This window comes from Antechinus flavipes, chromosome 2 (assembly GCF_016432865.1).
Source record: "Antechinus flavipes isolate AdamAnt ecotype Samford, QLD, Australia chromosome 2, AdamAnt_v2, whole genome shotgun sequence".
Lineage (NCBI taxonomy): Eukaryota > Metazoa > Chordata > Mammalia > Dasyuromorphia > Dasyuridae > Antechinus > Antechinus flavipes.
The window spans coordinates 48,946,170-48,974,110 of NC_067399.1; the positions used below are offsets into that span (position 1 = coordinate 48,946,170).

Genomic DNA, 27,941 nt, shown 5'->3' on the forward strand with positions numbered 1-27,941 from the left:
TGCACATTAAAATTATTTAATAATACAGTAATTTGGATAATCAATATAACTGCTGAATCCATTTTTCAGGCAAGTGTTTGGGCACTTTGCTTGCCATTGAACAGTCTGGCTTTGTGCTTACCAAAGGCAGATACTGCCACAAAGCCTAGCTAGCCCCCCATTGTTTTCCTTGGAGGCCTTTCCCATCTGTCTACAGAAGTATCATGTAATGCAGTGTCTGTTACATATACCAACTGGCCCCTTACTAATTTTTTCCTTTGTAAATATGGTCTTTGGGGAGAACATCAAAAAAAGTATTCTATATAGAGGACCCTTGATCTGATTGAAAAGCAGGACTCATTCCACCAGGAGAAATGGAGGCTGGGTTTTTGAGGAAACAGTAAACTTTTTCCAACATTTGCTAACCTACTGATATTTTTGTGTGAAGTAGTTTTTTTTTTTTTTGGTAGTGATCTTTTTTTATGCTTATTACATGACAGGAAAATCCCAATAACACATATGATTCTTATTACAGAGTAAATGGGAAATAAAATTCAATGATCAGAAGTGTCATATAGAAAAGAATTGTGGAGATTTGGGAATGGAGAAAAAAAATCAAAGACTATTTTAAAGTAGTCAGCTGATTCTTCATGTTTTCTATTGCAAAAGAGATAGAGATGAGGTCCAATAAAATAAATTTAGCACTCATATTGCACGCTTTGTCTGCTAAAGTGCTTTTCCAACATTAATTTTCTCATAGACCCGCCACAAGGTAGGTAGGTCAGTATTACTATCCTTATTTTCCAAATGAGGTAAATTGAGATATAGGTGAAGTGATCAGCCCAAAGCAACAGAATTTGAGCAGATGAACATAACTCTTGTGTTTTTGTCATGACATGCTCCAGTGAGGAACAATATAAATGGAGGAGGATTGATTGAGATTCAGAGATGATTGAGATTCAGAGACTTAACTGGGCTATGTTGCTATTATCCAGTTTGCAGATTGGGCCAAGAAGCCACCTTACTTTCTGTCTACACAAAAAAATCCCCTCATTTGCTCTCATCAGAAAGGGAGATGAATGACAGAGGGGAGCCACAATCCATCCTGTCCTACAGCTACTTTTCTGACTTTATATACTATATGCATGGAGAACCAAAGCACAAAGCCATCTCAAGCATGGTAATGTGTACAGAGAAAGGAAAGGAGAGTTAAGGGCATGAAGATACCACAGCTAGAGAAACAGGTTGTAGCCACCTGTTAATAATCTAGATAATCCACATACTACTCCAACCTAGTTCTCTACAGCTAGAGGATACCAGAGACCCATAGATCTTTCTTCCACGTTCCTTCTTTGACTCAGATACTTACCCCCTGATACAAAAGTTGATACTTTCCTATCAGTTTTACGATTGGGGTATTCAGAGACTACTCTGAGTAGAGGAGGCCATGGTTCTCCTTTTAAAGACACTGTCACTTCTTCTTTCACCAAGTATTTGAAACCCTTCCCCTTTACTGTATGGATCAGAAACTCAGTTCTAGTCTCCATCAGGGACTTTTCTACAGACAGAACAAACAATCCTCCTATGCCCTCTCTATAGCCCAAGCCCAAGAAATGTGAAAGCCTGGTACAGAAGATGAATGATACAGGTCCTAAAACAGATAAAGCCTCTTAACTCCAAATGAAAAATGGTTACCAAATACAAAAGTTCCTTATTGAAGTTTTCCATCCCCATTCTCTACCTTGTCCCCACTTATCTTTTGTGGAAGGGAATAAAGCAGCTTGCTCCCAGACTTGGGCTTTTTGAGGGAGTAGAAAGTGAGATCAGCATGTCTCAGCTCTACATGTAAACAAAAAGACAAGTGCCAAATATTCAGGAAAGGCCTTGTGGTTTCCAGTCCTGCATCCCCCAGCCCTAGTGTCTAACTCTTTGGGCAACAAGAGTGGCAAAAACAAGGTTCCCGGATGGCAATTTGGTCCAGAGAAATATGAAGATTGCCTTTTGTAGAATGTTCCATCTCTCTCTCTCCCCTAACAATCTTTTTCTCAGGCTTCATTCAGTAATTGCACAGAGCAATTCCCAGCACTTACTATCTGGGGTCCAAGACACCCCTTCTCAAGGTGCTGCGCTCCTCTTGCCTGTATGATGAAGAAACAAGTTTAACTGAGCCAAAGAAGGAAGAGCGGCTGTCATGTCACCCAGCAAGAGAAGCACCTATTTCCTCCACCCTTGGCAGAGGTGTGGGCAGAGGCAAGAAGGGCTAGATGGATTATGCAAAAAATAGAAGACAGGCAGTACCTATTAGCCCTGAAGGGCTTCCCCTCCCCTCAAAAAAGGACTTAAATAAGAAGGAAATTTCCCACTTGGCTAGGTGACCCTCGAAACGACATGGGGCAACATTAGATGAAAATTAACAGCCTTAGCCAATAAAACGAGCAGCCTTCAAAAGGCTACAGGTCCCAGGGAGGGCGGTGGTATGAGGGATACTAGATAAAGCCCATTTTTCCTTTGAGGAAACTATGGATGATCTCAGGGAAGAAGTTCCTCACAACCTCAAGGTCTGAGGGTTTGATTAGCCCAGATTCATTGGGTGGTTTTGATTACTTTCCCCGGTGTCCCTGCTAATAGCTAACTTGCTATCCCTCCTACTCCAGAGGTAGGACCTGGTCTATACACAGATGTCCACACTCCAAGTAGGAAGAGATGCCAATAAGTCCCTGGCCACTGCATCCGGGTCCCCAAGGGAGGCTGGGCTCTGCTTCTTTGGGGAGATGACATCTTCCCCACACTCCATTCCCACCAACACAGCTGCTGAGACTAATGTGGACGCCTCTGCCCAGTTGGACCAGCTCATACCACAGTCCCCACAGCATGGTCCCCAAGAATCGCCCTCATTTCTTCACTCCAAAAGAGTGCTCTTGCGTGACCTCGTTTGCTTCGTTCACATCTCAGGGAGAAGAGCCAGCAGCATAGTTACTCCCTGAGTCACGAGGGAGTCGCCTTGTCTCTGGTGCTGGCAGTGGCTGGTGTGTTGGCAGGGCACTGGGGCAGGAGTGCCAGCATTCTAGGCCTCAGCTTCTGGACTGGGCTCCTGGAAGAGTGACTGTTTCCGCAAATTCAGCCGAGCACATTTGGGGCATGTGGTAGAGTTGTCATAGTAGCAATCCCTGAGTAATACAAGAAGAGAGGCAGAGGTATTCAGGTCAAAGGAAAGACTCGGGACAGCGGGACAGATCTGGGAGATTGGAAGCCTTTGCACTATGGGAGTGGGCCCACTGTAACACCCTATATCACATGGGACATAGCCTTATAAGTGCCCATTAAGGAGAAAGGCATCCCAGAGAGATGAAGCTGCTTTGGGTGGCCAAGGAGGCAGAATGCCAAAGCAGTTTTCCTGGGCTGCTCCCATAAGATGTGAACTGCTTAACCTGATGACCCAGTAGTAATGTGGGCATTGGTATTCCCACTCTGCCTCTGAGCCAGGGACTGGACTTACTGGTTCTTTAATCACCAGTGACACTGGAACTCTCAGCCACTAGGATCCCATCCTTCAGAAAACAAAGAGTACTGCATGACAATTAATCCTCTGACCAATCTGATACTTCTTGGTAATAATGATAGTTATTGTGAATAATAACATTCATAGGGAACTTTTTATTACCAGTATTACCAGGTGCTTTATTCATGTCAATCATTTGAGGTAATTAATACAAATATTATTGACCATGAAACTGCGGTGTGGTGCACAAAACTATAAGCTAATAGTGGCTGGAGGCCAGGTTCCTACCATGATTCCAAAGGCACCGTGCATCTGGCACTACGGACTAGCTCTATGTGTTTGTGTGGTACATATATTAGATCACCTTTCTTTCCTCGACAACTCCTCCCCCCGTCAGGCTGCCCCCCATCCCCTACCCTGAGTTCATGAAGATGATGGGATTCTGAGGGTGAACAAGTCCTATGATAGGCCCCAGTAGGAAACCTGGATGCAAACACATTTTGGCAGACTGAATCACAAGCCATAAGGTCATGTTTTTCCAGGTCTAAGCGTCAGGTCCAAGGAGAAAGTACAAAAGCAGTATGAGCTAGGACAAGAAGACAGGAAGGTTCCTACCTGTGGAAGACAGCAGAGCAGTCTGTGCATACTGATGTGTGGCTGTCGAAGGGGAAAAGTACATCACCTTCTTTGCAGAGTTCACATACAAAGCCTTTGGCCTGACACCGCTGGGGATGGGAAGAGACAGTAACTGAGAGAAATGCAGAACGGGAGAGCCCCACCAGGAACCTCATCCCCACTAAGGTTAAACAGTTTTCCCAGTCTGCTCAACCTCTCATTCAATTTCACAAGTGCTTGTTAAGCATCAATTACTATGTGCAAAAATCTATGTTAAGCACTGAGGATACCGAGAGAGACAGAGACAGACTGACAGAGGGACAGAGACAGAAACAGATAGACAGGTAGAGGGAGCAACAACTCTTCTTGCCCTCAAGAAGCTTCTATTCTACCAGCAGTGGGGAGGATATAATTTGTACAAAGATATATAAATATAAAGGAATATCCACATCACCAACTGAGGGCCCAGGAAAACCTCTCCCCCACTTTAAGAGGGGCACCTGACCTGAGACTTAAAGGAAATAGGATTTTAAGATGCAGAGATAAGAGAGATGTATGAGCAATAGCCCAAAAGCATGGGGCAAGAGAAGGTTCATTTATTTGGCAGAGCTAGGAGGCCAGTTTGGCCAGAACATCAAGTGCATGGGAGGAAGAAATAGAAGCTAGTCTCGATTGGTAGCTGAGAGCCAAGATTGTGGAAATCTTTAAATGCAAGGTTGGAGTCTGTCTTTTTATTTTAGTGGCTATGGGAAGCGACTGATGCTTTTTAAGTAGAAGAATGATGTGATCAGACATGAATTTTAGGATATTATCAACAACCATGTAGGGGATGGTTTGAAAAAATTATACAAAAATAGGAAAATCAGTTATCAGGCTACGAAAATAGGCCAAGCCACAAGAAATGAGGGTCTGAACCAGCCATGGCAATGTGAATCGAGAAAGGGGCATATAATAGAGATTAAAGAGGCAGAATCAATAAAACTTTGCAAGTGACTGGATATGAGAGAGAGAAGATTCAAGGATGACTTCAAGGTTGTGAATTGACATCACTGGAAAGTGCCTGCCACAGAAACAGCAAAATTAGGAGGAGGGATGGTTTTGGAGGAAACCATAATGATTGGCGTTTAGGAGAAATTGGGGCTGCATAGATAGATGTAGAAGTCTGTATAATAACAGTGAAGCGGGAGCCGCCACAAATACTGGCCTGGACACCTGCCCTGCCCTTTCTCTCCAACCACCCTCTGTTAGCACTCATAGGCTGAGAAGGATCAGAACTGGCCCAATCTGCCTTCCTCCCACTTGCTTCAGAGCACGTTAATTCTGACCCACGGAGCCAGGGTTCACGTGGCCTGTTATGTCAGGCCAGAGGAGCAATAAAAGCCCAAAAGGCAGGAGGCCGCTCTTCCCCTGCCCTGACCGTGCCTCACCTCACAGTCTAGCTTGATGTGTTTGGCGAAGAGAGTATGGATCTCTGTCAGAGAGCAGCTGAGGCGGCCAATGTTGATGTCCACTAGGTCCTGCAGGGAGTACATCTCATCGTTCTCCACAAAGTGCTGCCGGTCTTGGAGCTGTAAGGCCAGAGCTGCTCTGGACTGGGAGTCCGGCTCCTCACTCGTCACACCCTCCTGCCTACCACCTACAGAACCCTGTCCAACCCCTGGCCTCCGGCTGCGCTCCTCCGCCTCCTCGGCAAACTTACCCGCGCCTAACTGCTGGAGGGCCGAGAGCTGACTAAGGAGGGAGAGCGGAGGCTCGGGAGCCTTGTTACAACCATGTTTCCTGGGCTCATTCGCTCTAGATCTCACAGTAGCCTCAGATGAGCCAAAGCGAGTTGGCTCAGGGGTGTTAACACGGGAGATGAGATGCCAGTGCGATCAAGTTAGTGCAAACAGGCTACATCCCTGAGTGCGTCCACTTACAACCTACATACACACGCATGCTCTGTCCTGTGCGGTCTTCTCCCTGCCCACGTGCTTTCCCAGAAGTGGCCTGACCTGTAAGAGGAGGCGAGCTTCCATGGCCTCTTTGCAAGTGATGAAATATGGCTTCATGAGCAGGATATCCTGCCGCAGCTTCTGCAGAGAAGGTACAAAAGATGAACCACCATCACCAGCCAACATCAGAGCCCTAGAAAAAGGTGACACAGTCTAGATTTTGGCAAACACACTTAGTTTGTGGTTCTCACCCTTGCTCATGCCTTAGAGAGACAGCACGGGAGTGGACAGAGGCCTGACCTCAGAATCAGAAGTGACCCCAACAAGCTGCTCATCTCAATGCATCAGGCAATTCCCTAAGATCAAAGGCGCCGAGAAGGTACCAATCTGCATGGTACTTAGAGTTTCCTCACTGGCACTTCCCTATACCAATTGCATCAAACTGAAATGGAAATGGATCCTTGCAGGCAGCATATTTGACTAAGAAAATCACAAATTAACCTAATCCATGTTGAGTATCTTTTAATTAATTTGGTAAAAACTTCCCAGTTACATTTTCATCTGGTTCAGGCCAAACTCAAGAGTTTTCCTAATTACTTTTGGCACCTCTCTCCTAACCCAAAGGAATCAAAGGGTCCCCTCCCCCCAAAAAGACACATACTTCAAGAGCAGTGATTCTCAGAGAATGGTCTATAGATACCCCCAATATCCTTTCTATGGATCCTTGAGTCAAAATTATTTTTATAATAAAACTAAGATGTTTTAATTTCAAATAAATTAAATAAAAATAGATATAACCCTCATAAACAAAAACTCTGTAGAGGAGGGTTCTAAATCATTTTTATGAGTCTAAAGATGTTCTGAGATCAAAAAGTTCCAGAAGGCCTGCCCCAGGTCAGCTCCCAGCATTCTTTTTCTCTATTCAGCCACATTCAAATCTTATCTCCACATCTAACCAGGTATTAAGTCTGGTTTATTCTACTTCTCTGGCATCCACCCCATTCACACAGACACAATCCTAATTCAGGCCCTCAATACAACTCACCAAAACTATTAAAGTAACACACACATACACACACACACACACACACAAACACACAAAAAACGGTCTCTTTACTGTGCTACCCATCATTTACCCAAAGTGATATTCTGAAAGAACAGGGCTGAACCTGCCATTCCACATTTTAAAATGTCCTTTGTGTCCAGAAGAAAATACAAACTCCTGGGAGTAGACAGCTAGGTTGTGCGCTGAACAGTTTCATGTCTGGAGACAGGATGAGTTCAAATTTGACCTCAGACAGGTACTTCATCTAACCTCTGTTTACCTTAATTTCCTCATCTCTAAAATAATAATAGCACTTACTTCTCAGATAAAGATGTTGTGAGAATCAAATGAGATCACCATTGTTAAGCATATAACACAATGCCTGGGGCAAAGGAAGTCCTAGATTTTGTTCCGGTTCAGTTGTTTCAGTGACTTTTTTTTTTTTTTAATTAATGCTTTTTATTTTTAAAACATAGCACAGTGGGTAGAGCACCAGTCCTGAAGTCAGGATGATCTGAGTTCAAATTTGGCCTCAGACACACCCTGGACAAGTCACTTAACCCTAATTGCCTCAGCAAAAAACAAACAAGCAAGCAAACAAACAAAAAAACATATGGATGGATAATTTTTCAACATTGACCCTTGCAAAACCTAGTGTTCCAAATTTTCCCCTTCTTCCCCCAATCCCCCCCCAGATGGCAAGTAATCCAATATATGTTATACACGTTAAAATATATATAAATCCAATATATGTAAACATATATGTACAATTATCTTGCACAAGAAAAATCCAATCAAAAAGGGGAAAAAATGAGTAAGAAAACAAAATGCAAGCGAACAACAAAAAGAGTGAAAATGCTATGTTGTGATCAGTGACTCTTCCTGACCCCATTGGGGGTTTTCTTGGCAAAGATACTGGAGTGATGTGCTATTTCCTACTCCAGTTCATTTTATAGATGAGGAAAATAAAGTAAACCCAGTTAAGTGACATGTCCAGGGTCACACAGCTCTCCGTTCCCACCAGACTGGCCTGACTGATGTTCTCGGTCCTGGAGATGACACAAACAATCGCTTCCCAAGCCTGGAACACCCCCTCCTCACCTCTGCCTCCTACAATCCCTCATTCTTCCAAAGCTCTGATCAAGCAGCACCAGCTCAATGTATCCAAGACCTTCCACGATTCCTGCCCTTAGCTACTGTGTCCCCATTACTCTGCAATTACTTTGTATAAATTCTGTTCTTACAGATTGTAGCATATTGTTTCCTCACAATAGTATTTTAGTTCCTAGAAGACAAAAACTATTTTTTTTTTAACCATTTTATCCTTAGCACAGCTCCTGGCCCATAAATGCTTGTTGAGTGAACAAATACCAAACGTGAAGAGATCCAGCATCAGGGACAAGCTAGTCCAAGAGCCCTTCCGGGGCCTTGCCGTTCTGACTTACCCGGATCTCCACCAGCTCCTCCACATAGTTGAATAAGAGCGGGTTGATCTCCCGTAGTTTGAGCACTGGCCGGGACACCATCAGTGTGAGATAGCGCATGCTGCATCGCGATACCTAGGAAAAACACCACCCTTATCACCCAACAATCACTTCCCTGGGCTGCCCTCCCTTGGCCGGGGATGGCCTTCCTCCCTTCTCCCCCCAGCCCCAATCCCATTCTTCCCTCCAATTCAGACAGCCCCAACTGCAGGGGGAAAGTGGGCCAGGGGTACAGGTGAGCCTCCTCACCTTCCGAGGCTCAAAGTCCCAGTTATGGATGACTCGGGCGGGAATGACGGCCAGATCATTCCAGTGGCAGTTACTGCAGTAATACTGACCAGTGTAGTCACATTGCCGAGCCTCACTAGGCACACCCCCTAGGAGAAACAAAATATAAATAAATAAAATAAAGCAATATGTCAAATCAAGAAGAGGGATTTTTTTTTTTTTTTAAGAAGGCCAGGTCCTAAACACTGCTTCAAATCAATAAAAAGTAGACATCAGAGATTCTCATTCAGCTGCCTAATATCAAAGGCAGTGAATGTTGAGGTTCAAATTTAGGTATCCTGACTCCCAATCCCAATCCATTTTTTTTTTAAATTATAGCTTTTTATTTACAAGTTATATGCATGAGTAATTTTACAGCACTGACAATTGCCAAACCTTTTGTTCCAATTTTTCCCCTCCTTCCCCCCACCCCCTCCCCTAGATGGCAGGTTGACCAATACATGTTAAATATGTTAAAGTATAAATTAAATACAATATATGTATACGTCCAAACCGTTATTTTGCTGCACAAAAAGAATAAGATTTTGAAATAGTGTACTATTAGCCTGTGAAGGAAATCAAAAATGCAGGCGGACAAAAATAGAGGGATTGGGAATTCTATGTAATAGTTCTTAGTTATCTCCCAGAGTTCTTTCGCTGGGCATAGCTGGTTCAGTTCATTACTGCTCTATTGGAACTGATTTGGTTCATCTCATTGCTGAAGATGGCCATGTCCCTCAGAATTGATCATCATTTGTTATTGAAGTATATAATGATCTTCTGGTCCTGCTCATTTCACTCAGCATCAGTTCATGTAAGTCTTTTCAAGCCTCTCTGAAATCTTCCTGTTGGTCATTTCTTACCAAACAATAATATTCCATAATATTCATATACCACAGTTTACCCAACCATTCTCCCACTGATGGGCATCCATTCATTTTCCAGTTTGTGGCCACTCCAAAGAGGGCTGCCACAAACATTCTTGCACATACAGTATACCAGGAATTCTTAATCATTTTAGTGTCATGGACCTGGTTTGGGAAAGCTTATGGACCCCTTCTCAGGATCAGGTTTTTAAACATATAAAACGCATAGGCTTATTACAAAAAAACAATTATTTTGAAATACAAGTTCAAGGACTCCACTTCTTTTTTTTTCCCCTAAGGACTCCACTTCTATATTACGCTGCCTGTCCAACCAACCTTATTTCCCAGTGAACCTCTTCAGCCTCCTGCAGAATATTTCCTTCTATGCTAAAGCTGAACTTCATACCTACTAAAACTGACTCCCTGTGCCATACATACTTGCTCATGCCTCTTCCTACCTGGAATACCTTTTTCCTCTCTCCTCACTAAGTTTCTTTCCTCTCTCAAAGTCCAGCTCAAGTCTGCATCTCTTCATCAAAGCCTTCCCTGGGGGCAGCTAAGTGGCACAGTGGATAGAGCACCAGCCCTGAAGTCAGGAGGACCCGAGTTCAGATCTGGCCTCAGACACTTAATCCTAGCTGTGTGACCCTGGGCAAGTCACTTAACCCCCCAATGGCTTCAGCAAAAAAAAAAAAAAAAAAAAAAAAAAAAAGGCCTTTCCTGACTGACCCAGCTCTCCAGGATCACTTCCTCCTCAGAATTCCTATAATATAAATTTCCCACCATGAATCTGGCAGTGAGTGCTCTGTATTTAGTAGGTCCGTGACCTATCTTCTGCACTATATCCTAAGCCCCTTGGCAGAAAAGCCCACATGTCCCAATCACCTAGTACAATGGCCTCCATATATCTTACTCTCAAGGACTAAGACATTCCTGTTTCTCTCCTTTTTTCTGCCTTCCTCTTGCAGCAGAATATACCAGGGGTAGAGCAATCAATGGGAAAGGCATATGAAGAACACTCACGTAGAGACACTGGCGCCCGACATTCAGCACAGCGATAATCCTGACTATCCAGGCCAGTCTCCGGACAAATGTTCAGCTCGTACTCTGCCTGGTGACTGACCTTTGAGCGGACACAGGGTTTGGAGATGAGGTTCAGGCACTTGCTATGACAACGATAGTAGCAACCTAAAGCAGACAAGGCGAGAGGTCAGAACAGGCACAGGTCCCCTCCAGCCTCATCACGTCCCATATTACTGTTTCTTCTCATACTGGGATGGGCCCGGCCCCAGAAGGGCTTGTGACTCACCTGTGCAGGTGTACCATGTCTGGATCAGGCCCCAGATGATGGTGCTACATTTGTCACAGGTCTGCTTGACACTTTTGCTCTTTTCCTTGTAGAACCGGTGCTCAAGGAGGACGCGGATATTGGGTTCATCTTCATTGGGATCCTATTGTATGGGGGTAGGGGACATAGATATGTTAAGGGGCAAAGAGAAGAGATTCCCTGAGGATTTCTCTGTTCCCCTTCTCCTTCCGCAGAATAACTTCTCAGTTCACGCCTCTCATCTTTAGAGGAAAAATGAATACACATCATCAGGCTATACTGAAGTTATCACTCTTTTCATGTACCCAGGGACACTCTGTAGGTTGGAACTACCGTGTCTGAAAAGTGGTGAGTTTATTTTAGATAAGGATTTCTGTAAAACATACTTGGAGATCTTTTCTCATGACCTTTCCTGATGACAGTAATTTATGTTGAGCTCCTTTTGAACTATAAATAACAACTAATAATCCTATTATGATTATCAGCTATGGACAAAGGGGTATCTAGAAGAATGAAGTGATGGTCCCTGTCATTCACATCTAGGAGAATGCCTTTAGTTGGGGGTACCACAGTTGAGGGAGTATATGCAGAGCAAGAACACAAGACTGGCAAAGGGACTGAGAGCAATGAATACAAGCACAAATTGGAGGAAATGGGTATTTATCTTGTGAAAGAGAGGTCTTAGTGGGGGACTGAATAGTAAGTATTTCCATACTGTAATGGAAAGGGGATTATATCTGTTCTGCTGAATCCCAGAGGATCCAACTAGGGCAAATGGGTAGAAGTTACAAAAAGGCAGATTTAGGCAGCTTCACAACAGGATAAAATTTGACCGTGGAAGTGGTCCAAAATCCAAGTGGAAGTCCCTTGAGCACTTCTAGGAAAAGCTAGACAGCTATGCAGTGGGCATGCTGCAGAAGGGATTTCTGTTAGGTTCAGGTTGGACTAGATATAACCTGAGGTTTCTCCCAGTTCTGTGCCAGAGAATGTGCCAAGCAGATAGAGCTGACAGCCACTCCCTAGATTCATCCCACCAGACTTTGCCCTGTGGCTCCAAGGGATGTAGGGCTCTTGGAGGGAAGGGACGGGGGTGAGCACACACCTTCAGCTCCTGGAGCTTCAGCCGCAGGTGGATCAGCCTCACGACAGCATCCTTCTGCTTCTCAGAATGCTCCGGCAGCTCCAAGATCACCTGCTTGCACTCCTCAATGGCCTGCCGGAGCTGCTCAATATCCGAAGCCAGGAACAGACCCTATCCAGACAGGATTCGGGGTTAGAGCATCCCTACCATCCCAGCCCTCTGCCTCGATATCCTTTATTTATTTATTTATTTTATTTTTATTTTATTTTATAATAACTTTATATTGACAGAACCCATGCCAGGGTAATTTTTTACAACATTATCCCTTGCACTTCTGTTCCGATTTTTCCCCTCCCTCCCTCCACACCCCCCCCCCAGACGGCAAGCAGTCCTATATATGTTAGATATGTTGCATTATATCCTAGATACAATATATGTTTGCAGAACCGAACAGTTCTCTTGTTGCACAGGGAGAATTGAATTCAGAAGGTATAAATAACCTGGGAAGAAAAACAAAAATCCAAGCAGTTTACATTCATTTCCCAGTGCTCTTTCTTTGGATAGTAGCTGCTTCTGTCCATCATTTATCAATTGAAACTGAGTTAGGTCTCTTTGTCAAAGAAATCCACTTCCACTCGATATCCTTTAAACAACACATGTGGACTATAGGCTGTCAGGGCTTCAGGGCTGCCAGGCCCCTTCCCTACTATGTTAAATCAAACTCTGATCTTCCAAACCCCATAATCTCTGGTAGCGCTCTATGTTCATGAACATGTGCAATTCTTCCAAACATATTTCCGTATTCATTATGCCAGGGCAACACATTACAGGAAGGACAACACACACCAGAGTATATTCAGAGGAAGATAAGTGGGGGCAAGGGGCCTAAGCCTGTCTCCTTTTAAGGATCAGTTGGAAGAAAGGGGACGTTAAGCCTGGAGAAAAGAAGTTTTGGGGGGACATGATAGGGATGTGAAGGGCTGTTGCATGGAGAAAGGATTAAATTTGTTCTGATCATTCAATATAACTGCCTCCCCTTAGAAATGAGCAGATAAGATCCAGCAAAGGAAAGGGATTTGTTGAAGGTCAGGCAGTCAGTGAAATTCGATTCAACATGAATTTATTAAATGGCTGCGACTATGTGTCAGACACTGGAGATACCCTGTCCTCAAGGAGCTTAAGGGTCTATGAGCAGGGGAGGAGGATCAACGTGGACATAGATAAATAGATATAAAAATTTATTGGGAATAGAGCATGGATACAAAAAGGTGAATCAGGAATGGCCTCCTATGAGAGGTGACACTTTGCATGGGCCATCAAAGGAAGCTGGGGACGAAGGTTAGGAAGGCGTGCACTTCGAGGCCTGTGAAATGGTGGCAAGGCTTGGACTTGATCCCAGGGCTCCTGCCCTCATAGTCCATTAGTAGGAGGGGAAGGAGGGAAAGGTGATCACATTACGATGTTTCCCTTCCTTCCCAGATCGACTCAATTCCAGGAAGATGGAAAAGGCTGAAGGTGACCCTGAAGGAGAAATGAAATCAAAATAGGCTAAAGGAAGTTTCTATGCCTTTTTGGAGTGTTGAACCCCTTTGGCTTGCTGCGGAATGTTATGGATCTTCTCAGAATAAGGCATTTCATGTATAAAACAAATCACAAACTTACGAAGGAAACCAATTACACTGAAATACTATAAAAGTGTTTTTAAAAAGCAAGTTCATGGACCTCCTCAAGTTAAGAACTCTGGATCAGGAACAATATATGAAAGAACTAGAGATAACAGACACTCAGGACTTGACCACATCTACATGGTGTTTTGGGGAAAGGAAGGAGGAAAATTAAGAGTCCTTCTCTTCTCCCACACAGACAGGAGTCCTAGAGAGTTCTCAGTAATCAAATTTCACCACGCAGGGACACATACCACAGGACGAGAGAAGTGATCCTCAGCCAAGCCCAGGTCCATCATGCGTTCAGTACACCTGAACTCCGGTTCCTGATGGGGCTGATCCAGTGGTGAGTCTGTAATGGGTCACATAAAGTGAGGAAGGGAGGAATAGCCAGAAATAAAAAGTTTTAAAAACTGCTTTCTTCCCCCAATCACTAAAATCTCAAGCATCTTTCTCAAGGGATGCCTGTTTCAATATTCAAACTTCCACTAGAGAAGGGAAGAGAATTGCCTTCCCTTTTGCATCTACCAGAGCTAAAATCTCCATTCTAGCTGAGTTTGAGGGTGAGCTCTAGATACTGATCTCTGAGGATCAATCCTTCCCTATCCCCATTCCAAATAGTTTCTGGCAGTGTTTTTATAGCTTAGCTCCCTGTATTCACCAAGTTCTATTGGCTACGTCCCCAAGGGCAGAGGGCAAAGTCATAAAGAATATTGGACATAAGATTAGAGAAATAGAACCCTTCTCTCATGTTGGCAAGCAAAAGTGAGCTGAAGACTGTTGAAAGAAAAAAAGGAGAGCATAGCAATGCTATACTTCCTCAGGGTGTCCCTCCAGGGAATTATGGATTTTTAAAAAGTCAAACATTTGTGTGTTAAATGCTCAATTGGAAAGGACATTATTTTCATTCATTAAATAAGTTAAAGAAATTAAAATATAACTCAATTTAACTTTATTTAAATTAACAACTAAATTATACTTTAAAAATATGAACTTCCCTAAGGGTTCCTTTTCATTAGCTTTTCCTCTTCTAAAATACATAACAACCTTTTCAGCCTTATAATCCTATCTAAAAAAAAAAAAAACAAAAACGTCTTTCCAACTACACCCTGATCATTCGTTTTGCCATGAAGTATAAGCAGTACACTGGAGAAGAAAATGGCAAATTGTATCTTTGCCAAGAAAACCCCAAGGATAGTATTGCTGTACTGTAGTCCACAAGGTCGAGAAGAGTCAGATGTGACTGAATGACTAAACAACAATAAGTAGTACATAGGTCAAGGACCAATGATCAGAGACAGATGCTTTAAACATTTTCATCTTCGTGGAGGGCCCCAAAACAACTAAGCCATGTTTCCTTCCTTCCTCTTCCCCAACAAGACACTCAGGAAGGCAGCAGAAGATAAGTGAATAGGAAACAGGGAAAGGAAGTGGTGATAACAGCGTCAGTAGCAACCAAGTATCCCCAAAGATTGAGAAAGACTCTACTTCCCTTGAGATTCTGGGCAGGTCTCCCATGACAAGATAGCTGCTAGCAATGAGGGTGTGGCTGGGCACATCCGGCTTGGGGACATGAACACAGACACACAGACACACAGATACACACACACACACACACACACACACACACACACACACACACACAAGAAAGCAATTCTCTTCCCTTCTCTAGTCCAGATTGACACGATACAAACCACAGCCTGCTATATAAGTGACAGTAGCCTACAAAGTATAACTTTTAAATGATCCAAGATAATTCCAAATGACTGATGATGAAGAATGTTTACCCCTTTTTTGACAGAGAACAAGACATAAGTTTTTTAGACATGATCAATGTTTTGTTCTGTTTGCTGACCATGCCTATTTATTACAAGGGTTTCATTTTTCTGTTTCCCCTACCCTCTCTTAATGGAAGGAGAGATGGAGAAAAAAATAAATGCTTAACAATTTTTTAAAAATTAAGAAAAAAAGTCATCAAAATGCATACATTAGAAGAAATGAGAAAGATCTGAAAGTTGTATTTTGAATGTATTATAACTAAAAAAAAAGTCAAAGTATGCACATTTGTTTCATGTACAATCCTCTTTTTCTACTTTATGATGTCTATAATGTATATTTCATTTCAAAACTAAATAAAATCAAATATTTTTGGGTTAAAAAAAATGTTATTTGGAGGGGAAATTAGGTCTTGGGCATTGCCTCAAAGCCTTCTCCCATTAGTAATCCTACCTGTAGTGGTTAGTCAGATGAATAATCATCTTAGGAGCCAGTCAGAAAGCAAGCTCTTTGAGGACAGGAATAATGTTCATTGTGTATTTGTTCCTAGCAAAAGTCCCTAGCAGATGGTAGATAGATGTTTGCTAAACTAGAGAGACAAGATACACATTCAATCAGAAATCATGGAAGGGATGGCAGTGGTATTCCAAGTGACTAGGAGACAGCAAGTAGGTACCAGGACCAAGTGGTCCAGGAGGAAGGACAAAGATCGCTGATTTTATTGGTTTTGCTGTTCTGAGTAGTGAATGCATTCTGCCGGGCTACATTCTTCCTCCTTCTCCAGGCAGGAATTAGCTCTTCCCCCAGTATAGGCCATCCCTTCTCTGTGAGATTATTTCTTTGGTTCTCTTCCAGACCTGTTCTGCAGGAATCCTGATAATAAAAGACTGCCCCAGTTGTGTCTGCCCAAAGGAAAGGGGCCTTCCTGGGTACTGTTTCTCTCAAGGACAATTGACTCTCCTCTTCTCACCAGCTCTCATTAAAGCAAAGTGATTACTTGTAATTAATGATGAACCACAGAACAGAGATAACTGAAATTCCCAAATAGTCTCCAAATCCAATCACTTCTACCCTTGGAGTCAACATTTATAAACACTGACAACATACTAGTTATTTCACCACCAGAGGTGCAAAGACAAAAGAAAGAACAGACCCAAAGCTTACATTCTATTAGTTCAAAATAACATGTAAAGTAAAGAGAAATAAATGCAAAAAATATACAAAGTCTATCGAGTTTTGTTTGATGGGGCAGGAATGGGGAGGGAAACTAACATTTATATAGTTCCTACATTGTGCTGGGCATTATGTAAATACTCTACAAATATCTGATCCTCACAACAATCCTATTATTATCTCCATTTTATCCTTAAAGAGATTGAGGCAGCCAGAGGTTAAGTGACTTGCCTGGCTATTAAACAGAGGTCAAGAAAGAAGTTTTCCTATAGGAATCTGTCCTTGATCTGAGCCTTGATAGAAGGTAGAGATTTTTTTTTTTTGCAAAAAATGAACAAATGAATGAATAAATAAAAATATTATTTTTTATTGCTACCTTTTCTATGTCACTTCAGTTTCAGGATATATCCTTCTCTTCCCCTACATACTGAGCCATCACTTATAACAAATATAAAAAAGAAAGAGGGGAAAAAAAGCAATTCAACAAAGCTTTCACATGAACTGAGTCTGGCAATGTCTCCAACATTCTACATCCCCAGCCTCCAACTCCTGCAATGAAGGAAGGAAGGTGCATTTTCTCAATTCTTCTTGGGGCTAAGCTTGGTTATTACAATTATAAAGTTCATTTGGGGTTTCTTTGTTATTTCTTTTTATATTGTCACTTATATCATTTTCCTTCGCAAACTAGTAATATCCTAAGTCAAGAGGGAGGGCATTCTAGACCTAAGGAAAGATGAGGAGATGGGTGCCATCTTGGTCTCTTTTTAGTGGCTGAAAGACAGTTCTTCTGGGTCAGGGACTGGGAGCTGGCATCAGTATTAGTAGCAAAACCTAACCTGGATGAGCCAGAGTGACAGACAGAAAAGGGAGCAAATGGTTTAATTTTCAAAGGATTTAGAGCTGGAAAGGAAGTCCAATCTTCCCATTTTATAGATAAAAAAATTGAGGCTTAGGAAGGTAAAGTGACTTAGCCCATGTCACTGAAACTGAGCCAAGATTTGAATCCAGGTATTCTCACTTCAAATCCAAAATTCTTTCCACCGGACTCTACTGTCTCTGGGCTTCTCTCCCCTTCAAGGGCAGAGTACTCACCTTCAGGAGAGAGATCCTCAGAATCCTTGTCAGCTGAATGCTCATGCTGCCTGCCAGGCAGCTGCTTGTTGAAGGGGTTGAGGTGGGCTTGTCGAAACCGAGCCAGCTTCTCATCATATTCCATAGCAATCCAGCCTGTGGAGACCACACCAAAGCAGCTATGAAAAAAAAAAAAAAAAGCCCTTCAGAGCTCCTGGTTTTGCACCTAGCATGAAATCTGCTTCACTTCACTTCAAGCTTCCTAAGCTTCCTCTCTGAGCCATGAAGGTCCAGGCTTCAGTTCCCAAAAATGCTCCTCTACCCTTCTCACTTCCCCTGGGGAATCCCAGGTTGAGTCACCTTCAGAGAATAATAACTCAAAAAACTAGCCTGCCATCTCTCTTTCCCCAAATCCTGGGATGTCTGCCAGCACAAAAAGCTCCATCCCTAGAGCTACTGGCTTCTGAATAAAAAACAAAGTTAACAAGCATATATTCAGTACTTACTATGTATCAGGCACTGTGCTAAGGACTGGAGATACAAAGAAATACAAGACAGTCCCTGTTCTCAAGTAGCTTTCATTCTAGCTGGGGAGCCCAACATGCAAAAACATAGAAGATAAACACAAAGTTAATTAGAGATAAGCAACGGAGGGAAGGCAAGGGAGACAGGCAGTGAAAATGCAGAGTTAAAAGCTGAAATCGGCAAGTAGTTCTGGCTATCTCCATTCATTCAGTGACTCCAAGTTGCTAGAACTCTGAGCAGAAGCATAAATGACAACAAAAGACCAGTCCTCTGGACCAAAGCCAGCAGGTCAGGAATTTGAATCCACAGCCTGAGAAACAGCAACCTTGCCTACTCCCCAGAGCTCTAACCTTGCCAAGGGGGCCATGAGAAGCCCTTACATCAGCCTGCTCAGTCCCAGCTAGAGAACACAACTGGAAAAACTGTTCGTCTGAAATATTCCCTCTGGAACAATCAGTTATTTTCTGGCTCTCTTTCTCAGACAAGATTCACAATCCTTCTGCCTGCATTTTTTATTTCCTTCACAGGTTAATTGTACAATATTTCAAAGTCTGATTCTTTTTGTACAGCAAAATAATTGTTTGGACATGTATACATATATTGTATTTAACTTATACTTTAACAAATTTAACATGTATTGATCAACCTGCCATCTGGGGAAGGGTGGGGGGAAGGAGGGAAAAAGTTGGAACAAAAGGATTTGCAACTGTTAATGCTGAAAAATTACCTATGCATTTATTTGTAAATAAAAAGCTATATATATTTAAAAAAAAAAAAGATTCACGATCCTAATCTTTTTGTAATACAAATAAAAGAAAATAAATTAACTTATCATAAGATTAACAATAATTTTTTAAAATGCAAACAAAATAGAAACAATCCCAAGAAAAGTCATAAAATCTAAAAATATTTACATTTGAAGAAACAAAAGGACATAAAAACTTTCAAAAAATTCTTATTTGCTGTGTTCCCTTACAATCTCTTCTTTATTTATATATTTAAATCTTTGTTGAGGATGTTGTTTTTAAAGAATTATATGTGGACAACAATATGTTTACTCTTCTAAGACCACCTTCATTTAGTTTTGTTTTATAGAAGTCTTTTGCTAGGGACAGCTTGGTGGTACAGTGAATAGAGTGTAAGACCTGGACTCAGGAAGATTCAAATCTAGTTTCAGACCCTTAGTTGTGTGATCCTAAGGAAGACATTTAACACTGTTAGCCTCAGTTTGCTTATCTATAAAATAAGCTGGAAAAGGAAATGGCAAATAACTTTAGTATCATAAGAAAACTACAAAGAAACAATTGAATAACACAGAAATCTTTCCAAAATGTTCTTGCATCCTCTGCCATTGCCATTTTGACAACACAATGTTGTCAATGTTCCTTTCTACTTACAGATCCTAAAATTTGATGGTCTATTATGTACACATTTATTTGGCCATGCTCCTAACAATGGCACAAAAAGGAGATTTTCAGGTTTTTTTTCACTCTTACTGAATATTTTTACACAACTAATCTACTGTCTTCTCTCTAAACATATCCTGCTTAAGGTAGATGGGACATGACTTTATCACTATTCAAATACTGCCTAAAATAAAGGAAATAAAATACTTCTGACTTACCATATAATTCAGAAATGAATCAAATTCCTTCATTCTTTAATAACCCAAATTACAAACAATTACAGACTTTTTATAGTCGAAAAAGATGCTTGAGAGCATCTAGGAAGACATCTTAATGAAAAAAAATGGGAGGAGAGGGACAACACAGAGAGAGTAAGTAAGTGACTTGCCTAGAAATGAAGAGCCTGAACAAGATACTAGTGTTCTGCTTGTCCAAAAAGGTGGATCTACTGGGGATTCAGCATCTTCACTCCACATTTATACAAGTTAGTGACTTGGAGCTCAGTTATTGCCTAATACAGGCTGGCAGACTTATTTTTTCCTTCAGCTTCATATTCTATTAATTTCCCTTCTATTAACAAATAATTTTCACTTTCCAGCTACCTCACCAGCATCTGGGTCCCCCAGCCCAAAAACCAAAGCACAGAAAGATTTACTCCTTCATGCCTGAAACATCTTCCCTGGGAGGCTCCATGATATTGATTAAGGTCTGTTGCTTTAATTGCTCATTTTATAATATTAATTACAATAACTTTACTAGTAACATCTCATTGGATTCTCATAACATTCCCGAGAGATAGGAACTTTTATTATTCTTATTTTACAGATGAGGAAACTGAGGCAAATACGTTGATATGTTTACAGTCACACAGCCAGTGAATATCTGAGACAGACTACTGGGTTTTATATCCTAAGGGAATCATAAAGGAGGGAAAAGGACCCACATGTGCAAAAATGTTTGTAGCAGCTCTTTTTGAAGTAGCAAAGAATTGGAAAATGAGTAGATGCCCATCTACTGGGAATGGCTGAATAAGTTGAGGTATATGAATGTAATGGAATATTATTTTATTAAAAATTATGAACAAGATAATTTTAGAAAGGCCTGGAAAAATTTGCATGAACTAATGCTGAGCAAAACAAGCAGAACCAGGAATACATTGTACACAGAAACAGCAAGATTGTGCGATGAGCAACTATGAAAGACTTGGTTCTTCTCAGTGGTTCAGTGATCCAAGGCAACTCCAATAAACTTTGCATAGAAAACACTATCTGCAGCCAAAAAGAGAACTATGGAGATTGAATGCAAATCAACACAAGCTATGTTCACTTCTTATTTTTCCTCTTTTGTGGTTTTTTCTTTTTGTTCTGATTTTTCTCTCTCAACATGATTCATAAAAAAATGTATATTTAAAAAGTTACTATATATATAAAACCAGAAAAAACTAAACAATAAAAAAATTTTTAAAGAATATCTGAAGCAGATTTGAATTCGAGTCTATCATTCAAAGTCTCTATTCCCTATACCTCATCCCTAGTACACTGACTTTACCCATGAGCCTCCATGCAGCTTATGCTACCAATTGGTCCCACTTTTTCCCCCACTCCATCCTTTTTAGTTCTGGAATGACAATCAAATTAAGTCATTGCTCCTAAAAGATAAGTGACAATTTGCTTTCCCTGTGGCCCCACTCACCAATTTTTCAAACCAAAATATTCCTCCTGAATCATTCCCCAGTATAGTATATATGTTCTCCCCCAAGTCCTCTTCTAGAATGAAGGACAAACAACAATGTTCTTCCCCATTAAAATATAAATTCCTTAAGGGCATGGACTATCTTCCATTCTGTTTTTGTATGCTTAGATTCTCAGTGCCCAGTACTGTACTTGGCACATGGTAAGTGCTTAATAAATGCATTTTCATCCATTATTTCATTTCATCATTCCTGCTGTACCAACTGTTATGCCTGAGCATTCTCTATGATAGCCTTCCTCAGGTGTATCAAAATGACAATATCCTAAAATCCTAGACAATCCTAATATGATGACCAACCAGATTATCATCTGGTAAGGGTTGGGAATCTGCTCGGTATACAGGAAATGACAAAAAGCTAAAGGGATATGTGATATGCTATCCTCAGAATTTATTGCTTTTTGATCTAAATTTTTCTCTGAACCCAATCAATAAGCACTGATTAAGAACCTACTGTATGCCAAACACTAGGCTAAGGTTTCGGGATAGAAAGAAAAGCAAAAGACAGTTCCAGCCCTCAAGGAATTTAGTCTAATGGGGAAGAAAACATATAAACAATTATGCTCAAATATGATAAATGCAGGATAAATTGGAGATAATCTCAGAGGGAGGACAGTAGCAGTGTGGGGCCTAGGGAAGGCTTCTTGTAAAAGATGGGATTTAGCTGAAGTCTGGAAGAAGCCAGAGAACAAAGAAGTAAAGGAAGAAAGAAAGAAAAAGAAAGGAAGGAAGAAAGGAAGCAAAGAAGGAAGGAAGGGAGGGAGGGAAGGAGGAAGAAAGAAAGAAAGAAAGAAAGAAAGAAAGAAAGAAAGAAAGAAAGAAAGAAAGAAAGAAAGAAAGAAAGAAAAGAAAGAAAGAAAGAAAGAAAGAAAGAAAGAAAGAAAAAGAAAGAAAGAAAGAAGGAAGGAAGGAAGGAAGGAAGGAAGGAAGGAAGGAAGGAAGGAAGGAAGGAAGGAAGGAAGGAAGGAAGGAAGGAAGAAAAGAAGGAAGGAAGAAAAGAAGGAAGGAAGAAAGGAAGGAAAGAAAGAAAAGATATCAGGGACAGCCAGGGAGAAAGGTAATAAGGGGAGACTTGGGGGTGAGGTGGTTATATTTTTATTTCATATTCATACAATTTTGAGCCAGAAAGAATCTTCTAATCCAGGCCTCTAATTTTTTTAAGATGAGAAAATAAATCATAGCTCAGAGAGTTTAGTGACTTTACTGTGATCACACACAGCTAGGATTCAAACACAGGGTTTTCAAGAGAAGGGATTTTCCAAGGGATCCTTTGGATCCAATGCTCTTCGATAGTACACAAAGGAAAAACAAGTCAAGTGAATCAAAAGTGTCATCTTAGCCAAACATGCTTTTCCTTCACTTCCATAAGGAAACCTGACCTTCTTCTCATCTTCTCATCTTTATCTTTGCCTGGGGTGGGGAGGAGTGGGGTGGTTGAGGGGAATGACTTGGCAGTTTAAAAAAAAAAATCACGTCTGTTAAGTTGCTGGTGGGACCAGACAAAACACACTGGGCAAGAACACAGCTGCAAAGGGTGACTTCACAGAGATGCAATCGAGACGTCTCCTCCCTTGTCCTTCCGGTCCCTGAACCAAAACAAGTAAATTCCAAGCAGGGCAGGGCCTCCATTGGCACACACCAACATGGCATGTTATTATGACAGCAACATCCCCTGGTCATCGGAACACCAGAACAATCCCCTCCATTCATTCATTAGACCTGTAAGCAAAGGTTGGAGGGGCCGGAGTTCGGCTCCCGGCTGTGATAGCACAGAGTTTTAAGAGTGGTTCTCTCACCAAAACATCATCACCGAAAATTGTTATTGCTGACTCTATCTCGGGGATGCTCTGTCATCTCCTGACTCAAAAGTGGGCAGGGCCTTAGCCTGATATATTTAGAAGATCAAATTTCCTGCACTACATCACCATCAACAAATACATTAGGAAGTTTCTACTTTTCAGGAGTGAAGGAGCGCACTGCTCTAGATGCTCACTGGTTTAGGTGCCAAAGGTGGGAATATTAGGACTTTCTGGGAGCTCCTCCTGCTTCGAGATGGGTACAAATAAAGGAGAGGATGGGAAGGGAAGGGAGGGGAAAAGCTGAATGACACAAGAAGTAGAAAAAAGCTGCTAATAACCTCAAGTGTAACCATAGACACTAAACCTCAGTTTCCACAATTGTTTAAAGTGGGGATGATAATACTAGTCCCATTATCACTATCTTGTAGTCTTGTAGGAAAAGTCAAATGCTTTTCTGAAGGTCCTTCCAGCATCAAAATTGCTCATTTGTATCATATACGAAATATGATAATGTCATTACATCAGGATTCAGAACTGAAGGAGGGGGTGGCTGGCAATTCCTTCCGTGGCTCCCGCGCCTTGACAGGCTGCCCCCCACAACAGTGACAGTACTCCCCACCTCCCCATACCCAGGGCATCTCCTGAGGTCCCAAGGTAAACCTCAGCCCCAAGCTGGAGCCTGATCACAGGAGGAGGGTGCCAGGACGCCAGGACCCCGCTCTTGGGTCTTTATCCTGCTCCTGCCCACTTCTGCCCCCCGAATCCCGGATCTTCGGCCAGGGCGGAGAAGGAAGGGGACGGCGGGACCCTCCGATGCTTTGACCACAAGCTCTCTAGCGACAAGGGTCCCAGGCTGGGCCGCCAGCATTCAGGAGGGAGGAAGGGAAAGGAGGAGGAGCAGAGAGGGAGGAAGCGGGAAGAGGGGAGGGGGAAAGGAGACAGAGGGGAGGGGGAAGGAGGAAAGGGGTGGGGCAAAGAGGGGGGTAGAGAGCTCCCCACAGCCCCCCTCCAGCAGCCGTCCCGGCACTCACCCGAGCATCGCCCGCAGCCCCCAGCCCCCGGCGCTGCTGCTGCCGCTGCTGCCCCAGCCCCAGGTCCGAGGGCGGCCAGCGCTGCCGCTGCAGCCGCTACTGCTGTCTGCTATTGCCCCAGCCGCCGCCGCCGCCGCCGCCGCCGCCGCGCCTGCTACATTGTAACATTAGCTGTCCCGGGGAGCCGAGATGCAGCAGCCCCAGCGTCCCGAGCCCAGAGCGGCCGCCTCCCTTCGCTGGGCTCAGGGCCCTGCTGCCTCCTCAGGCCAGGAGGACTACTTACACGCTTTCTGTCTCCTCTCGCCCTCTGTTTGTTCTGAGCCGTGACCCGCACCTGGAATGCAGTCCCTTCTCCAGGCCAAATAAACACCTCAGGCTATTTCCTTTGCAAGAGACAGAACTGCGTAGTCCAATAGAAGCCATAATAGATCGCATCCTCCTTTTGCAGAGTGTGAAACTTTTGGGGATAGACCACTACATTTAGGTCAGATTTGGTTGCTATGTTGGTTATTTTGAACGATTTCCCCAATGTTATTCTTTGCTATTAGGGATGGGAAATATCGGAGATGTAAAAGCAAAAGGAATCTAAAACTTTAAATTTTAAAATCCCATAGAAATCAGTCCTGAAGGAAATATTAATGTCAATTAGACATTGCTTGGATAGCAAAGAAATGACATCTTGATTTTCCCTAATTTCTTGGATAGCAAAGAAATGACATCTTGATTTTCCCTAATTTTTTGGATAGCAAAGAAATGACATCTTGATTTTCCCTAACTTCTTGGATAGCAAAGAAATGAAATCTTGATTTTCCCTAATTTCTTGGATAGCAAAGAAATGACATCTTGATTTTCCCTAACTTCTTGGATAGCAAAGAAGTGACATCTTGATTTTCCCTAACTTCTTGGATAGCAAAGAAATGACATCTTGATTTTCCCTAATTTCTTGGATAGCAAAGAAATGGCATCTTGATTTTCCCTAACTTCTTGGATAGCAAAGAAGTGAAATCTTGATTTTCCCTAACTTCTTGGATAGCAAAGAAATGACATCTTGATTTTCCCTACTCTCTAACTGAAATTTAATATTTCCTTCAATTATTTAAAAACATGATTCTGAGATTCCTAGGTTCCAACAGAATTCAGATTTATTAACTGGGCAACCTAGTTGCCTCTGTTGTTTTCTAATTGTTCATATATCTTGTTATTCTGACTGGAAGCCAGTAGTTTAATTGGAAGATTGCATCTCCAGGAGGCAGACTCCTTGAAATCTGATGCTAAATCCACATTACCTTAGTTAATTAGTTTTAACCTCTTCTGGGATCTTAGTCACTACAACTGTAAGAAAGGGATTAAAGCCCTTAGCAGCCTAAAAACAGGGAACTGAACCAAATGTTGCAAAGTTCCTTCCAGTATCTGAATCGGTAATTCTAGATTTTAAGCCCCTAGAGAAGAAGGATTAAGGGAGCAAGGCTGCCAGTTTAGACTATGGAATAAGTGCTCTGGGCTTGAATTTAAGTCCATCCTCTGACTCTTACTAAGAGCAAGTTATATAACCTCTTCTGCCTCAGTTTCCTCAATTGCAAAACTGCAAAAACTTACCTCTCAGAGTTGTTGTCAAGATCGAATAAGATCATATTTGTTAAAAACCTGTCATAGTGCCTGGCCCACAATAATATGTTTGTTTCCTTCCTCTACAACAACAAGCATAAGCAATGGCCACATCTTAGGAGTTTAATAAATACTTGTTCGCTGAAGGAAAGGCATCATCTGTCTAGATCAGGACTTCTTAACCTCTTTCCAATCATGTTGCCGCAACCCCCACATTCACCATTGGTAAAACCGATGGACCCCAACTCAGAATCATGTTTTTAAATGCATAAAATAAAATACATGGGATAACAAAGGAAACCAATTATAGTGAAAATTAAATTTTAATTTTTTTCTCATCCAAGTTCACAAACCCATAATCTAACTATGAGGTTTGTGGGGTCCACAGATCCTAGGTTAAGAATTCTGTGCTAGATAGAATCAGAGCCCCAAAGAATCACAAGCCTTAGAAGTTGAAAGACTTAGGAGAATATTAGTCTGATCTCTTCATTTTATATGTAACAGAGAAATAAGCATTTACTGTTGTGGCCATTGAGATGGAAAGTGCCTTCTTCTTCCCCCTCAATCTTCTGATTGTTTCAGGAATATACAAAGCCCAAGTGGGGAAGTAAGAAGAGAGAGGAAGAGAAGAGGATGATGGGCTGGAAAGATCAGAGATAGCCTGCAAACACATATACTGTATACAAGATGTATACAGTATAGATGGGAAGTCATCTCTAATGGAAGGCATTGAGGTGAGGATAGAGAAGGAGAGATGAGGAATGAATTGGATTTGAGCTAAGTCTTGAAGGAAGTCAGGGAAGTCAGGAGGCTGAGAAAGAGATGGAGCAGATTCCAGGCACAGGGAACAGCCAGAGATTTACATGGGAACAAAAGAAATTAAGGGAGTTAAAAGGAACCTCCTTAACTCAGCTTTACTCATTTTCTCTTCATTTTTGCACAATTAAGTCTCCAGGATGATAGGAAGCAGACCCAAAGGGAGTTAAATGGTTTTTGAGCTTAATTCAGATAAAGGAAAGGAAACAAGCAGTTATTATGCTTCTTATATTCCAAGCATAGTGCTAAGATAAAAATTTAGAATGAGGGATCCTGAACAGCTTCAGAAGCTTCAAAAAAGGGCTTGATGGCATTTGTAATTCTTGTTCTCCCTCTCACAAACAATTTAAAATCTCTGCTCTTCCAACAGATGACAATCTTACCTGCTCACAGCTTAATTCCATTCATTTTTTTTTTCTTTAAGCACACAGCGTGGGAGTAGAAGGAATGAAAATCATTCCTTTTTTTTTTTTTTTTTTTTTTTTTTAGCCTTTTGCCCCAATCATCTCCTATTCAGTATTGGGATTCCCTTTATTTGGGGGCTTTTCTCTATATAGAACACAAACACAAGGACCTGGAAACTGAGTGGATGCCCATTAGTTGGGCAATGGCTGACTACGTTATTTTATAAGAATGTAATAGAATATTATTGTTCTATAAGAAATGATCAGTAGGATGATTTCAGAAAGACCTGGAAAAACTTTTATGAACTGATGCTGAGTGAAGTGAGTAGAACCAAGAGAACATTGTGCACAGCAACAATTGATGTGACTATCAATTCTGTTGGACTTGGCTCTTTTCAACAGTGAGGTGATTCAGGCCAATTCCAATAGACTTGTTTTTTTTTTTTTTTAACCTATTTTATTTTATAATAACTTTATATTGACAGAATCCATGCCAGGGTAATTTTTTTTTACAACATTATCCCTTGCACTCGCTTCTGTTCCGATTTTTCCCCTCCCTCCCTCTACCCCCTCCCCTAGATGGCAAGCAGTCCTATATATGTTAGATATGTTGCAGTATATCCTAGATACAATATATGTTTGCAGAACTGAACAGATCTCTTGTTGCACAGGGAGAATTGGATTCAGAAGGTATAAATAACACGGGAAGAAAAACAAAAATGTAAATAGTTTACATTCATTTCCCAGTGTTCTTTCTTTGGGTGTAGCTGCTTCTGTCCATCATTGATCAATTGGAACTGAGTTAGCTCTCTTTGTCAAAGAAAT

General features: G+C 41.8%; 1 protein-coding gene across 2 annotated transcripts; it reads right to left on the reverse strand.

Moving 5' to 3' along the window:
* DEF8 (differentially expressed in FDCP 8 homolog) lies at positions 1-24,439 on the reverse strand. 2 transcript variants are annotated; one of them, XM_051974739.1, is made up of 12 exons: positions 24,292-24,439; positions 17,803-17,960; positions 14,016-14,113; positions 12,119-12,268; positions 10,999-11,140; positions 10,713-10,877; positions 8,806-8,933; positions 8,518-8,631; positions 6,088-6,168; positions 5,521-5,661; positions 4,094-4,203; positions 1-3,146 (listed from the first exon to the last, which is right to left on the reverse strand). In XM_051974739.1, exons 1-12 carry the CDS (start codon positions 24,297-24,299, stop codon positions 3,044-3,046), a joined length of 1,398 nt encoding a protein of 465 aa, XP_051830699.1. In that variant the 5' UTR covers positions 24,300-24,439; the 3' UTR covers positions 1-3,043. The 2 variants fall into 2 exon arrangements, with proteins under 2 accessions (XP_051830699.1, XP_051830700.1); XM_051974740.1 differs by lacking the exon at positions 5,521-5,661.
* Between the last annotated feature and the right edge of the window lie 3,502 nt (positions 24,440-27,941).